Here is a 16496-nt window from a genome sequence, read left to right on the forward strand (position 1 = left end):
GCGCTGCCTGGATTGATTACAAGAAGGCCTATGACTCAATGCCCCACAGCTGGATACTGGAATGCCTAGAATTGCACAAGATCAACAGGACCCTAAGAGCCTTCATCAGGAACTCAATGGGGATGTGGCGTACAACACTAGAGGCCAACTCCAAGCCCATAGCACAAGTCACCATCAAGTGCGGGATCTACCAAGGAGATGCTGTTCTGCATAGGCCTGAACCCCCTCAGTGAGATCATTAACAAGACTGGCTACGGATACCGACTCCGGAACGGAGCAGTTGTCAGCCACCTCCTGTACATGGATGAGCTGTATGCCAAGAGTGAACGAGACATCAATTCACTGATCCACACTACCAGGATATACAGCATAACATACATTGGAATGTCGTTCGGACTGGAGAAGTGTAGTCGGATGGTAACAAAGAGAGGGAAGGTAGTCAGAACTGAGAACTCAGTTAGTCAGAACTAGTCAGAACTTAGAACTTCTGGTAGTCAGAACTACCAGAAGGCAACATTGCAGACATAGAGGACAGTTACAAGTACCTGGGGATCCCGCAGGCGAATGGGAATCATGAAGAGGTCGCTAGAAAGGCTGCAACCACCAAATACCTGCAGGAGGAGTCAGCTGAACGGTAAGAACAAGATCCGGGCCCGTGATCAGGTACCCTGCTGGGGTAATAGGCTGGCCAAAGGAGGAGATAGAAGCCACTGACATAAAGACAAGAAAGCTCCTTACCATGCATGGAGTCCAAGCACCCTGAGGCTGTACGCTAAGCGGAAGGAAGGGGGCCGGGGACTGGTGAGTCCAGGATGAGACAACGAACATCCAAGAATACACTGGGAAGATGGCCCCAACTGGCCGAGTGCTCAGTGAATACCTCAGGCAGCAGAAACCCAAGAAAGAGGAGGGAGACGAGGAACCATCATGGAAGGACAGGCCCCTGCATGGTATGTACCACCGGCAGATAGAGGAGGTGGCTGATATCCAGAAATCCTACCAGTGGCTGGACAAAGCTGGACTGAAAGACAGCACAGAGGCACTAATCATGGCAGCACAAGAACAAGCTCTGAGTACAAGATCCATAGAGGCTGGGGTCTATCACACCAGGCAAGACCCCAGGTGCAGGCTGTGTAAAGATGCCCCAGAGACAATCCAGCACATAACAGCAGGGTGCAAGATGCTAGCAGGCAGGAGCGCCATAACCAAGTGGCCGGCATAGTGTACAGGAACATCTGTGCTGAGTATAACCTGGAAGTTCCGAGGTCAAAATGGGAGACGCCCCCAAGGGTGGTGGAGAATGACCGAGCTAAGATCCTGTGGGACTTCCAGATACAGACGGACAAAATGGTGGTGGCTTACCAACCGGACATAGTGGTGGTAGACAAACAGAGGAAGACGCCTGTAGTGATGGATGTAGCGGTTCCGAATGACAGCAACATCAGGAAGAAGGAACACGAGAAGCTGGAGAAATACCAAGGGCTCAGAGAAGAGCTCGAGAGGATGTGGAGGGTGAAGGTAACGGTGGTCCCCGTGGTAATCGGAGCACTAGGTGCGGTGACTCCCAAGCTAGGCGAGTGGCTCCAGCAGATCCCGGGAACAACATCGGACATCTCTGTCCAGAAGAGCGCAGTCCTGGGAACAGCTAAGATACTGCGCAGGACCCTCAAGCTCCCAGGCCTCTGGTAGAGGACCCGAGCTTGAAGGATAAACCGCCCGCAGGGGCGAGATGGGTGTTTTTTTTTTAATATATATATATATCTGTAGCTGTTTCAGCCAAAGAACAAAACAGTTGAATGTGGACTATTAAACAGTGTGGCCCTCTTCTTGAAGTTTGTTACGTCAGGATTGAGTAATTGATTAGCATATTGATTTATTTTGCCTTAATGAAACCTAATTACAACAGAATGAATACATTAAAGTAAATTCATCAACATTAGAATCCTCAACGCACGGGCAAAGGATGGGGTGTGGCACCAATCTTCCACTCCAGCTTATTAATTAACAGTAGACAGAATTTAAATCCATTTGACAACCTGACTGTTAGACTTGTCCACAAAAAAATTATTTGTTGTTGTCATTTGTCCATCATGCTCAAAGTTTTGGATTTCTCAGCAAAATAATTATAGTGAGTGCCTCTAACATTTTTTTTTTATTTTGATTTATTGATTAGCATTCAAATATCTCAGTAAGAATAAAGATTACCACAAAGCAAGAAAGCACGAGACAAGGCTAATCAAAAGGTATTGGCTGAAGCATTTGCTTATTACGCCAACCCTTTTAACAAAAGATCTTTTAGCATGCAGCTCCTGTACACAGGGCTCGAACACCAAAACAAAACAAAAACAAAACAAAAAAAACTTTCCACCTTAGATAAGTAACTACATCAAAGCAAAACAACGAAGAGTTTCAGTATTATTATTATCACTCTTTTCATTCTTGATTTATATATTTTTCTAATGCTCTATTTTTAAACATGTTTTTAAACAAGGAAAATGAACTACACCTTTTTAAATCACAATCATAACTATTCCACAAGTTAACTCCTCTAGAAGCACAAATAGGAAGAGCATTTGTTTTGTATGCATTACCCCATATCTCTAGACAATAAGTCATATATGGAAGCAACGGAGAACATTAAAGCATGTATAATGAATTCTTGTTTCTTGTGCTTTGTTTTGTAGAGAATAGCAATGGTTTTTGACATTTTTGTTTTCACATGTTTTATATGAGGCTTCCAGCTCAGCTTATCATCAATTATCACTCCAAGAAATTTATTTTCGTACACTCTTTCAATTTCAATTCCATTAATCCTGATTTTAGATACATTTTTCATTTGTCTAGTACCAAAAATAATAAATTTTGTTTATATTTAACTCTAACTTTAACTTATTTATATCAAACCAGTTTTTTTAATATATTTAACTCCTTTTCCACTGTAGTCAGAAGCTCTTCTAGGTTTTTGCCTGAGCAATACAGAGTGGTATCATCAGCAAACAATACATATTTTAACAGTTTGGAAACACTACATATGTCATATATATATATAATATGAATAATTTAGGGCCCAGCACAGAGCCGTGAAGAACACCACAAGTTACCTTCAACTGATTAGATTTTACATTATTGATTTCGACATATTGATATCTGTCATCCAGGTAACTTTTCATCCACTTTTATGCTAACCCTCTTATACCACATCTTTCTAGTTTATTCATTAATATAGAATGATCAATTGTATCAAACGCCTTTTTTAAGTCTATAAAAACACCAACAGTATATTCCTTATTATCTATTGCATTAGATATCCCTTCTACAAGTTCCATCACTGCCATCGAAGTAGATGCTGACAATTGCAGCTTCAGCACTTCATGTAATTCATAAGAAGACTCTATTAGGTTTCTCAAAGTGTGAAAGAACCCAGCGCTTTAATGACTGCATCTTGCTCTGACATAGCACAGCACAGAAACTGAACATTTGTCAGAGTTCCTGGGTCACTGACTCAGTGTTTCAGGTTGGATTTTTTGCAACTGTTTAGTTCTCATGTATGTTCCCTGTCTTAATGTGATAGTCTTTTGTCTGTGTGCATTATGTTCAGTTCTACTTTCCATGTCTCATTAGTTAGATTTAGTTCAGCTGTCTTCTTATTTGTTTGTAATCATCCTCATCATCCAGTGTATTTAAGCCCTCAGTTTCCTCAGTTCCGTTGCGTCATCATTAATTCCGCATGTGTGTTCTCAGTGTAGCTCAGTCATTCAGTTCATTTCATCATCCATGTTCAGTTCATCCAGTCTCGATAATAAAACTTCCTCAATCAGCCTGGGAGTCCTGCATGTGGGTTCTCTTTCCAGTCTCCACACACCCACCATGAGAACATTTAAAAGTTTTTCCTGACAATGATCTTTTGTCTCACCATTTCTTAATGGCATTTAGTTTTACAATGGATTGCACAGCACTGGAAAGGAAAACAACAAAAAAACAAAAACAATTTCAGTACACTAAATATCTTTCTGAATGTGTTGGAACAAAACTGAAAAAAGCTCTTCTCTTCTTTGTGCAAAGCAGATACCTGGACTCTACTCCCACAGAGGTCGATTATCTTGTTAATAGTGTTACATGCTCACTGTATGCGACTCTGAATACTGTGGCTTCTCTGAAAAGGAAGCAGGAAATTTTGGAGGTTGATGCCCTGGCATATCCTGGTATAAAGTCATGCCTTGAACCAGAAAAGTCTTAAGCTTGAGAGAAAATAGCTTTGCATTTATTTAAAAGATCTTTCTTTGGTTTGGAAAAAGTTTTACTTGTTTTATTCTGTGAAACGTCACTGACAGAGAAAAACGGGAACAACCCCAGGTGTTTCTTCAGCACTGTGGCCAGGCTGACAAAAAGTAAGAGCTCTGTTTGAGCCAAGCGTCTTTTACCCTTAACTATTAATGACTTTCTTCACAAATACAATATTAATCATTATAGAAAAAATTATTCAGAACCAGCTTAGAGACATATCATTACGTAATGCTACTTTCTCCTAATTGACAAAAACTAAGGTTCTTGTACTCTGCACGTAAAATCTTAGTCTAGATGATATTACTTTGGCCTCACGTAGCACTGTTGGAGTCATTGTTAACCACAATCTGTTCTAAAGTGTGCATATTAAACAAATATGTAGGCTTTCTGCTATTTGCACAGCATTTCTAAAATTAGAAATATCCTGTCTGAGTGATGCTGAAAAAGGATTTTATTCATTTGTACACTTGAAAGAGGCAAGAAAGAAAAATCATATTTCTCCTGTTTTGGCTTCTCTTCATTGGCCCCCTGATAAATCCAGAACTGACTTTAAAATCCTTCTCCTGACATACAAGGTCTTGAATAATGAGGCCCAATCTTATCTTAAAGATCTCATAGTACCACATTATCCTAATCACTTTATTCTTAGGCTTTATTTTTTTTATGGGGTAGCATTTCTAAAAGTAGAATAGGAGGCAGATCCTTCAGCTTTCAGACCCTGTTGAACCAGCTTCTAGTTTAGATTTCGGAGACAAACACCTTCTGTATTTTAAAGGCAAATGTATTTATCCTATAATTGGGGAAATTCTACTTTTAAAGTAAACACAGCCAACAAACAAAATAATAGTTTAATTAATGAAATAAAAACATTTACTACAGATTGTTACATCAGTGTAGATTGTCAAAGGAGTTTGCAAAGAAAGGCGTCTGGACTTCTTTAAGTTGCTTGAAGACGTTTCACCTCTCATCCGAGAAGCTTCTTCAGTTCTAAGGTCAAATGGCCGAGAGTCCCAGATTTAAACCCAGTGGGAGTATCCCCCCAAGGAGGGACAAAGGACCCCCTGGTGATCCTCTAATCACATGCGCCAAGGTGTGAAAGCGGGTGTGGGACCTAATCAGCCAGGGTTTCGGGTGAGCCCATTGTGAAACCTGGCCCCACCTTGTCATGTGAATTCCTGAGGTCAGATGGCCCAGGATGTGAGTGGGCGTTAAGGCGTCTGGGGAGGGAACTCAAAACTGGATTATAGATGGCAGACAGTTGGTGTCGTAAACCACCGCCTCTGACAAGGTGGGGCCAGGTTTCACAATGGGCTCACCCGAAACCCTGGCTGATTAGGTCCCACACCCGCTTTCACACCTTGGCGCATGTGATTAGAGGATCACCAGGGGGTCCTTTGTCCCTCCTTGGGGGGATACTCCCACTGGGTTTAAATCTGGGACTCTCGGCCATTTGACCTTAGAACTGAAGAAGCTTCTCGGATGAGAGGTGAAACGTCTTCAAGCAACTTAAAGAAGTCCAGACGCCTTTCTTTGCAAACTCCTTTGACTACGATGACCTGGATGACTGAGAACCTTCACAGACATCAGTGTAGATTAATATGGCAAAATTACTCAAAACCAAGAAATAAAGATGTATAAAAGCAATTGTATAAGCAGTGTTTCTGAATTTGAAGGAAGGATCAAGAACACTGCTGCTAAAACACAGTTTTATATTGGAGTGGTCTGAATTTGTCTTTTTATTTCTTTGTAAATTGTAGCGTAAACTGATGAGGATAAAAATGCATAATTACTAGTTACCTACTGTAAAATGATATGCTTAGATATCATTTTTTATACTCAGTAGTAGGACTGGGCGATATGACCCAAAATTCATATCTCGATATTTTTTAGCTGGATGGCGATATACGATATATATCTCGATATTTTTTTAAAGCCATAAAGTAAGAACAAAGAGAATTCTTAGTCAAAGCTGTGTCCCAAATCTCACACAGGCACTTTTATTAACATACAGCATAGATGTACAAGAAAAAATTACTCAGAAATAAATTATCAGCATTTATTAAATAATAATGCTCCATAAATAAAATAAAACAATGTTGTTTTTGTGCATAACAAAAAGCTCACAATTGTGCAGTCAAAATGTAAACTAACAGACGCTGAACATAATAACAAAGACAGATTTCACAGCTGCTCTGTTCCCAACTTCTACTGCGTGACTGACAGTGTTGGGGAGTAACAGAGTACATGTACCGCCGTTACGTATTTAAAATACAAAATATGAGTAACTGTATTCCGTTACAGTTACCGTTTAAAAAGGTGGTATTCAGAATACAGTTACTTTGTTGAAATAAAGGGATTACACAGCGGTCTTTTCCTGTTTCATATGTTAGGCTATACCCTCTCTGTTTTTGGTAATTCCACGTCAGTGGAAACCCAAACAAAACACATTAAGAGGCTCTAATGTCTGTCTCAATCTCGCGGCCCATGTCACCTCTACTTACGACCCATATTTTTAAAAATGATTTAATATGAAGGAAATAGGCAGAATGTTACAGGCAATGCCCTAAAGAATGTAGCCTCATGGGCAGTGTAGTCCGTGCTGCAGGGAGAATGGACTGCCATACACGTTATGTGTCTGTGAGCGCGAGGAGGGAGAAAAAGGAGAGTGGAAAAGTACGAGTTGTCACCGAGCAGAAACGGGAGCTGGAAGCATGTAAATATAATAATAACCACTGCAGCCAAAAAGAGTGCCTGAGGAGCCCATTTGTAAGTAAGCTATTAAGACTCGACTGTACACTGTGTTTGTGTTTTCCTCCAAAACAATAAGTTCCGTTGGAGCAGCCTTTCAACGCCTCTCTCTGTCTCTCGCTAGCAAAGTTGACCCAGACAACTAAGCAAAGCTAGTTTTCGGCTACCAGCCCGACACGAACCCGACGTATTAGCCAGAGGTCCCTTTACTACGGTTCGGAGCCGCGGACCTGTTTTATATACGCGCGGTAAGGCTGCAAAAAATGCAGCCTTACCTAATGTCTACCCTACTGTTACTCATTTTAGATTAAGATTTAAATATCTAGTTGGTATTGGTATGGCGAGTAACCTTCAGTAAAAGTAATAAATCACACAGCAATAGTGCATTCATGTAGTTGGAAAAAGCTTGATAATATATTAAGTAATCCAAAGTATTCAGAATACGTTACTCACAGGGCGATCCGCGGTAACTCGTTACCAGAGATTTGCCCCGTTAATGCAGTTATGGCGTTAACATCATGCTGACAGCACTAAAATAGTAATCCCCAAATGTTTTCTTTTTACCGACCAACTCCTCTTTGATAGCTGCCGTGTCCATCTTGTCGTTGCTGCAGGTGAAGCGATGGGGGAGGAGGGGGAGTTGTGTTCAGTGAAGGAGAGAGGCGAGGCAGAGTAACGTTGTGTAGAGACAAAAGTGGACGAAAGAGAGACAAACTTGCGGTTCCACAACTATAATTATAACGTAACATAGACTATATCGATATAAACAATATTGTTACATCTCATATCTCGTATAAAAATATATCGATATATTTAAAAACTCGATATATCGCCGACTGGGTGATATATCATGCCAGTAATGTTCTGATGGCTTCTCCAGCATACTGTGAAACTCTGTCATAGTGCTCCCAGGAAAAAGTAAGATTTTCTCCAGATCAACCACAACATCTAAACCTTGTTTGTATGTTTACAGCATGTCCACGTCCATGTGCTGCCCAGGAAGGCTGGGGACTTTCAGCACAATGACAGCATCTACGATGAGGTAAGATGGACAACTTTTGGTCATCCTTATTAGTTCATTTTAAAATTATTTTTAATTTAATTTTAATTAAAAAAGTTTTTTTCACTGTCAATCACTGTGTACAGGACACAAAAACGTGTGTGTCAGTGTGGACTTATTCTTTGGAAAGCTATGTGAAAAATGTTAAGAAATAGTCAAGGGTACCAGGACTTGCATGGTTTTGTAAAAAATATGATCTGGGTACTTGATCACTGTGATAAATATCTCAGTTTCTATTATGGGCAATCAGATACTGATGAGACATCTGTGACACAAGACAGCCACCTATTTCCCATTCTCTCCTGCTCACCAGTAAGAACATAACTAAATGAAAACAGCACTATGGTGGCTGCTGACTTATCTTCTAGTTCTGCACAACTGGTATTGTTCTCCCAAGCTCATGCTCCAGTGTGTCACCACAGCAGTATGAAAGGACAATTCACTGCTAATGAACTGATTCACATGTGGCTGCTAATAATGTTAATTAAACATTTGAGTTTGAACAAATATCAGTGAGCTATATAGCCCTCAGGAGCCAGAATCCCCAAACCAATGAACTACAGCACTTCACTAAGAAAATAATGAACATGCCTTTCAGGCTATTTTAAATTTCACTGTGATATTTTGAATTTGTAACAAGAGGGTCTGTGGCAAATTGAATATCAGTAACTGGGGACTATGATATGAATATTCTAATAACCACGTCTAATAAAAAAGAGCTCTCTGTACTTCCTTCTCCTGCCTAAGGGGAGAAATGAAACATGGATTTCCATAGTGGAGTCCCAGCAGCAAAATGTAAATAGGTTTGTTTTTAATTTGCATGTGATCATAAGGTTTATTGTAAGAACAGTGCCATTTATATTTTCTATATCACATCCAGCAAGCTGTTGTTAGAATTTATTTAATATTACTTTCTACACCAGGATCCTTTTCTACACAGCTGATGGCTGCTAACTGTGCAGGTGTGGGTCTAGCAAAGTTTAGCCAGGCGGGCAGGTAGGGCATTAACAGGGAAAAGGGGGCACAAAGAAATACTTTTCTTTCTTATTCTCATTTCTAGTTTCTAATAAATAATTAATCTGAATCTTACACCCAACGTTTCCATCTGATGTAAAATGTATAGAAATCCATTATTGTATATAGTAACTATTAAGTCTAATATACTCTAGTAAGCTATAGTACTTTTTCCTTTGGGAAGGTAACATCTGTGCAGTCTGCAATTCTGTTGAAGAAAGATGTTGAATCCGTTTAATTATTGTAGAAAAATAATTGATTTCTGTCTTGATGCATTCTCAATCATCCAGGAAAGTAAATCTCCAAAAGTTGAATCTGTTCATCTGGACGTAGCGTTTTCAGTAGGAGAAACGTTTCGTCACTCATCCAAGTGACTTCTTCAGTCTCAGCTGACTGCAGGTTTCCCCAAACCTTATAAACAGTACATTTGCATAATGACTGAAACCAGCCCACTGAAGGAACAATGGGCTGTGAGGTCAGTTCCTTAATCATAATTATGCAAATTCTCATGACCATTGATCAAAACCCACTGATCAAAGAACACTGATCAATGGCCATGAGTACCATTACCAGAGAGTTGGGGAATGGCTGCAATCACAGCATTGTAAGATGGTGAAAGATGTACCCTTAGGCCCCCTCCTCGATTCAGAGATGGTCTTTCCTTTTTCACGTAAATGGCCTCCTTGACTCCGCGCTCAAACCAGCGTCCCTCCCTGTCCAGGATGTGTACATCCTCATCATTGAAAGAGTGTCCACTGGCCTGTCGGTGTAAATAGACTGCAGAGTCCTGGCCTGATGAGGTAGCTCTTCTGTGTTGTGCCATCCACTTCGCTAGAGGTTGTTTGGTTTCCCCGATGTATAAATCCTGGCAATCCTCCTGGCACTTAACAGCGTACACTATGTTACTCTGTTTGTGTCGGGGGACCCGATCCTTGGGGTGGACCAGTTTTTGGCGCAGCGTGTTTTGGGGTTTAAAAGCCACAGAGACCCGGTGTTTAGAAAAAATGCGTCTCAACTGTTCCGATACTCCTGACACATATGGGATCACTACAGGTTTTCGCCTGGGCAGCGGTTGTCCTTCTCTCCTGGATCGGCTGGAGCTTTCTTTAGGTGCCTTCCCAGCTTTGACAAAAGTCCAGCTGGGAGAACCACATTTACTCAGGGCCTTCTTGATGTGCTGTTCTTCTGCCTCCCTGGCCGCTGTGTCAGTGGGGATGGTGTTCGCTCTGTGTTGTGGCGTCCTGATGACACCCAGTTTGTACTCCAGTGGATGATGAGAGTCAAACCTTAGATACTGATCCGTATGCGTAGGTTTCCGGTACACGTCAGCCTTTAGATGTCCCCCATTACTGATGGAAATCTCACAGTCTAAGAAGGCTAACCTGCCACTTTTCATATCCTCCCTGGTGAATTTGATGTGTCGGTCCACCGAGTTAATGTGATCCGTGAAATGTAGTACGTCCTGAGATTTGATTTTCACCCAGGTGTCATCCACATATCTGAACCAATGGCTTGGTGGTGTTCCAGGGTAGGATAGCAACACCCTCTTTTCCACTTCTTCCATGTACAAATTGGCCACGATGGGTGAAACTAGGGAGCCCATGGCACACCCATGTTTCTGCCTGTAGAACTGACCCTTGTATGTGAAGTAGGTGGAATGAAGACACAGTTCCAAAAGCAAACACACATGGTCGATGCTGAGGGTGGTCCTGTTGCTGAGGTTGGTGTCATCCTGTAATCTCTTACGGACTACCTCCAACGCTTCCGTGACTGGGATGCAAGTGAAGAGAGATGTAACGTGGTATGAGACCATGGTTTCATCTGCCTCCATAATGACATCTCTCACCTTCTCAACAAAATCCAGGGTGTTCTGGATGTGGTGTTCAGAGCTGCCCACCAGCGGGTTGAGGATCGAAGCCAGAAACTTGGAGATGTTATAGGTGACCGAGTTGATCATGCAGACAATCAGTCTTAAAGGTGCACCCTGCTTATGTATTTTCGGTAAACCATACAGACTTGGTGTAGACTCCCCTGGGTACAGCCTGTGGTATGAGGTCTGGTCAATAGCCTTGTCTTGTTCTAACTGCTTCAGACAGTCTATCACCCTCTTCCTGTAGCCACTTCCTGGGTCTCGTTTCTGGGGCTCATAAGTATTTTCATCACTGAGTAGTGAAGCTGAGACTGAAGAAGTCACTTGGATGAGTGACGAAACGTTTCTCCCACAAAACGCTACGTCCAGATGAACAGATTCAACTTTTGGAGAATTGATTTCTGTGCGTTTTTTTTAACACGTGCATTAAATTAAAGTTGATTACATCGATTAAGCATTATGAAGTGGAGGGTGGGCGGTGGTTTCCTTTTATTTTTGCTGGGAGTTTGCAACCCTATTAGTTAGGTTGTTTAATATTTCTGCTAAATACTCTTTAAAATACCAGAATAGGGAGGATGGTGCAGGTTTAAGTTTATTAGCTCAGTATTGCTGAACTATGAAATATTTTGGGTGTAGTGTATTTTTTCCATACAGGTTTAACAGAATACAGGGCTCTAGACTAACTTTTTAACATGGGCTCACCGGTACGCCTAACTCTAAAAATTTAGGCGTACCGGCACAAAAGTTAGGCGCACTCAAATTTTTCAACCGCATCGCTTAACACCGCAGTTTTACATGTGCACTTTCTTTGGGGGGAAGTCCATACAGACAATATTCATTTCTACATTATTAACTAACAAACTTGTGCTTAAATTGCTTTGTCAATATTGTAGAAAATGTTAAACTTAATCATCATCTTGGCTCCTCTGACGACCTGTTTGCTGCTGTCTGCTGCTGAAAGGCAGTGGGGAGAGGGGACACGGCAGTGCTTGCAGCATATAATGTGTTTTCTGGATGCACTGCTGCTTTTTCAGCATTCAAAGATTGATGGCACCGTGTCAGAGCTGGCTATGAATTTCAGACGGATCAGGCCTTAACTTAACAAAACGTTAGCAATAGTTCTTTTCATGTTTTCTTATTACCCACAGCTACATCCACTTCTGTCAGGCCTAGGCTGCTCACTAGGGCTGGGCATCATCACTGATTTCTATGATCCATTCGATTCCGGTTCTCAAAGTCCTGGTCTGGCTTTTTATAGCAGATAACCTTAAAAATATTCTGCAATATTCTGCAATTTTGCATAATTTTAAGAAGTTTAAATTTCTTCAGTATTGAACAGCAGAAATGAGGCTTTCTTGTCCGAGGACATTTAAGTGAAAAAAGAAAAAGAAAAGAAAAAGACAGCGGCCGACAGCGCTGTAAACAACGGTAGACTGGTGGGTAATAAGCCAATGAATAATGCAGAAAACAGAGATTTGAGACGGGAAACTGTTCTTGAAGTACAGAGAGAGAGAGAGAGAGAGAGAGAGAGCTGTGCATGAAGTGTGATTTTTATCGTGGTGGAAGCAAAACAGCAAAAGTCAGAGCGAATTCATGACGACATTGATCAAATGTGAAGCGTAGTTTGCTGCTTCTTTTGCTGCTGGCTCGGCGAATTTTGGTTGGAGAGAGACAAAACCTGCAGCTCAGAATCAGCGCAAAAAAGACGGAAACACAGCGCCAACCCGACGCATCAGAATCGCTGAGCTCCGACAGCGTGTCCGTGTTCGGGCCGTGGGGTGAGAAAGCCGAGAAAGACAAAGCTGATCCTGATGCGTCGGGTCGCTCTGTGTTTACGTCTTTGTGTGGAATCCGTTAATGAACTGATATCGCTTTATTCAAGCTACTCACCTCTCTCTTCCACCTGCACTTTCAACTGGACCACGGCCAATCAGAGAGGTCCCGCCCCTGACTATCTCTGATTGGTTTAGTCCACGATAGGGCATAATGTGTGTCTGTTGTTGACCACACGGAGAGTTGCAGAGATTTTTTTTTTTTTTTGTTACCCGAAAATATTTGGTCGCACCGGTGCAACCAAATATTTTTTTTTTAGTCGCACCACTGAAAAATTTGGTCGCATTTGCGACCAAATTGGTCGCACTCTAGAGCCCTGGAATAGCTTTAGTGTTTTGGTTTTTTTTTAAACTTGAGTATGAACAACAGTTTTATTGATTAAAAAACACACTATATCGGATTCATATCGGTATCGGCAGATATCCAAATTTATGATATCGGTATCGGACATAAAAAAGTGGTAACATACCATCTCTAACACCAATACGTAATATCAGATCGGTCCATCTCTAATACATACCTGATATGAACAAAAATATTGGGCTGTTGCATAGCTGCACAGCACTCGAAACTCATGCCTTGAAGCTCTGGCACAGTTTCTTTGCTGATATTAATACCAAAGGGAGTTTAGGACTCTGCAGTGTGATTCCACTTCCACTTTGCAGTAATATCACTTACAGTTGGTCATGGAATGTCTAAGATGGAATAAATTTAACAAACTGACGTGCTGCAGCGGTGGCATCCTATTTATATACCACACTTGACTTAGGTAAGCTCTTTAGAATGACCTGCTCTTTCACAAATGTCTGTAAAGGCATACTGCATGGCTAGATGCCCAATTTTATATACCTGCTATTTTGTAAATGCTAATTATCTAATTACAGGAATATGAGAATAGGTCATTCAAACATTTCCTTTGCCTTGTTTCTCTTAAACTGGGTGTATGTCTTAAACACGGTATAATGATTTGTCAACATCACCTAAGCTATTAATAGAAGACACACAACTGCTACTTAACACTAGAAAAGATTAGGCTGTGATGTGCCACAAGTATCTGAGGCAACATTATGTCAGCTGGTGGTACAGGGGCTGAATCAGCCCACTCCCACACCACCAACCCCAATGTCCCTAGACTGATTGGCACTTTCCAGCTCTGTGTTTGTAAGGTAATTGTTGTTATTTGTTTTTTATGTTGTGTGTGTTTATTATTGGGTGCATTTCTATGCATTTCATTTCTATATAAGGTGCAATTTGAACATGCACCAAGAAAAAAAAGGAAAAATGAGAGGAGGCGCACTTATGTGTGTGGAGCCAACCCCTTTTTTGACCTCTTTGTCTCTCTTCATTTTTAAAAAATTTTGGCAAGTTTGGAGGCTCAAAGGAAATCTGATGCTAAACACAAACAAATAGAAGCTGCTATAAACTCTAGAACGGAAATGCATGCAATGCAGACTGCTCTTGCTGAGTCAGATGCAAAAATTAGACGTTTTGCAAAAGTATAGCTATATACAGAACACTCATGATCACATCAGTAATGCTGATAAAGGGGACTTTGAACCCCACAAAGATGCTGTACCTGAGTCATAATAGCAGCAGATTTTAACAGCCTCTGGGGCTTCACCTAGCTCTGAGCAAGTGCTGCCCCCTGTTTTCCAGCCTTCAGCAGAACTTGCCTCACCCAGGGTCAGTGATACTCTGGGCTTACATTGAGTTTTTTTAACATTAGCTTGCTGAGTGATCGCGTTGCACAAGCTATCAAACACCGGACCCTCACCAAAGTCAACATTAAACCAAGCTGATGTTCTTGGAGGAATTTCTCACTTTTCAGTGATCCAAAACTCTGTTTATGTGTGGACAAAAGGCCCAAATGTATAGAAAAAGCTTTGTTTTCAAAAATACCGGTGTACGTGTGGGCGTAGCCTGTCTCCAAGCAGTCTCAAGAGTGTGGTAGAGATACCAGGAGACAGCCTATTACATGAGTATGAATAGCCTATCCCCTATGAGTACAGTATAAAACTAGATTCTTTTAAATAACTATGTCATATTTTTGCAGACAGGAAGTGACCACTTTGCAGTTCACAATTCACAAGACAAGCAAGTTATGAAGTGCAAGCTCCACCAGCTGTTTAGGTTTTACATATTAGAAATTACTGTGTTGACCTGATGTGCTAAGTATAACTATATTGATATTTTTTAATTGATATTTTGAATCTTCTTAGATATGCTCTTGCTTTTTTTCTATAAACAATAAAAGAAAATACAGTGAGAAGTACAAACAAGTTGAGGAACAAATTCATTATGATGAGTTTCTCAATTTTAATTTAATGGATCAGATTTTTACATTGTGCATGCAAAAACTGATTACTGGGTCTCCATACTGAACTTAAAGAGTGGTCTCATGTACAGTTTTGAATAAGAAAATCTGCACTCTGTAAACATTTTTTTAAAATCCAATAAAAGTTGAGTAATAAAAGTTATTTCAATGCATTTTCATGGACTAGTTAATACAGAAAACAATCCAAATTTGTTCTGACAATACATTATTACATATTACATCTTCATTGTCTTTGTAGTTACAAAACCATGATCAAGAGGATAAGGACATACCATCCAAGTGGAGATCAGAGGAAGAAATGGCAGCAGAAGCTTCAGATCTGAGGAAACAGCTCTAGAAACCTGAACGGTAAAATGGAAAAACCAATAATGTCAGCAATTCAATAAAGGCAGCACCGCCATGAACATAAAGTTGACATTTGCAATGTAAAATATAATTAAAAATATAATTGTATTTTATTTGAGTTAATTTGATTATATGTATATTAAATCCTCAAAATCTTTGCTGAATTATGCTGTATATGAAAAGTCAACCAAAAGAAATCTAACTTGTTGCTGAAATATAAAAGCTACACAGTGAATGAATGTTTTTTTCCTCCTAAGTTCAACAGTATTGTACAGATGAAAGAAGGCAGTCACTGACATTTCTTTAATGAAACACTGAGGACATGTGCTTGAAAAAAGTAACCAAGGTTCCTTACAGTATTACTGTATTATAGAATTTGTGTAGTATCTGTATTTGGACACTGTGCTTCACAGATTTTCAGGGCCAAGTACACTGACTTCACTTTTGCCTGAATCTAGTATTTGAAAATAAAGGCCCTTCTGTCATTTATGTCTTACGAAACAGCTTGCAGCTTAACTAGGTTTTTTGTGTCATCATGCTTCATAGATACAGTTTCTTTGAGTTTGGCAGTTTATTCCCTCCTGGGTATCAAAGTGTACAAATCTTGTAGAATACTCCAGAAGACTCAAATGTAGTTGCTAAAGGGGCTCAATTAACAGTCTGAATGATTTTCTAAATAAGTTTTCAGATTGAGTGAGAAAAATTCCTTTATTAATATTTATAAAAATAAAATGTATTAAAATATTTACTAGATTATATAACAATTATTTAAATCGGTCAACGAGCGAGAGAGAAATGTAACAAAAACTATGTTTATATTAGTCTTCAGCGCTCCTTTCTATGTTCCAGTGCCAGGGTCCACAGTGGCCAGATAATTGTTCAAATCCACTCATCGAAACAAAAGAATCCACATGAAATTGAATATTAGTGAATATTAATGTATCCATTTTTTTTAAAATAAAGTGTAAATAAAGCTTTTTTTGTCACTGACCACCATAAACAGTAAA

At 40.3% G+C, this 16496-nt stretch overlaps 1 protein-coding gene across 3 annotated transcripts in view; it reads left to right on the forward strand.

Moving 5' to 3' along the window:
• fhit (fragile histidine triad diadenosine triphosphatase) overlaps positions 1 to 16036 on the forward strand; it is a 188536-nt gene extending 172500 nt beyond the window's left edge. For all 3 annotated transcript variants that reach the window (XM_003446477.4, XM_025907533.1, XM_025907532.1), the window contains 2 exons: positions 8006 to 8074; positions 15383 to 16036. In XM_003446477.4, coding sequence (XP_003446525.1) covers positions 8006 to 8074; positions 15383 to 15481 — 168 coding nt within the window. In that variant the 3' untranslated portion in view covers positions 15482 to 16036. The remainder of the gene's footprint in view (positions 1 to 8005; positions 8075 to 15382) is intronic.
• Positions 16037 to 16496: the final 460 nt, after the last annotated feature.

The sequence above is a fragment of the Oreochromis niloticus genome, linkage group LG5 (genome assembly GCF_001858045.2).
Source record: "Oreochromis niloticus isolate F11D_XX linkage group LG5, O_niloticus_UMD_NMBU, whole genome shotgun sequence".
In the NCBI taxonomy this organism is placed as follows: domain Eukaryota; kingdom Metazoa; phylum Chordata; class Actinopteri; order Cichliformes; family Cichlidae; genus Oreochromis; species Oreochromis niloticus.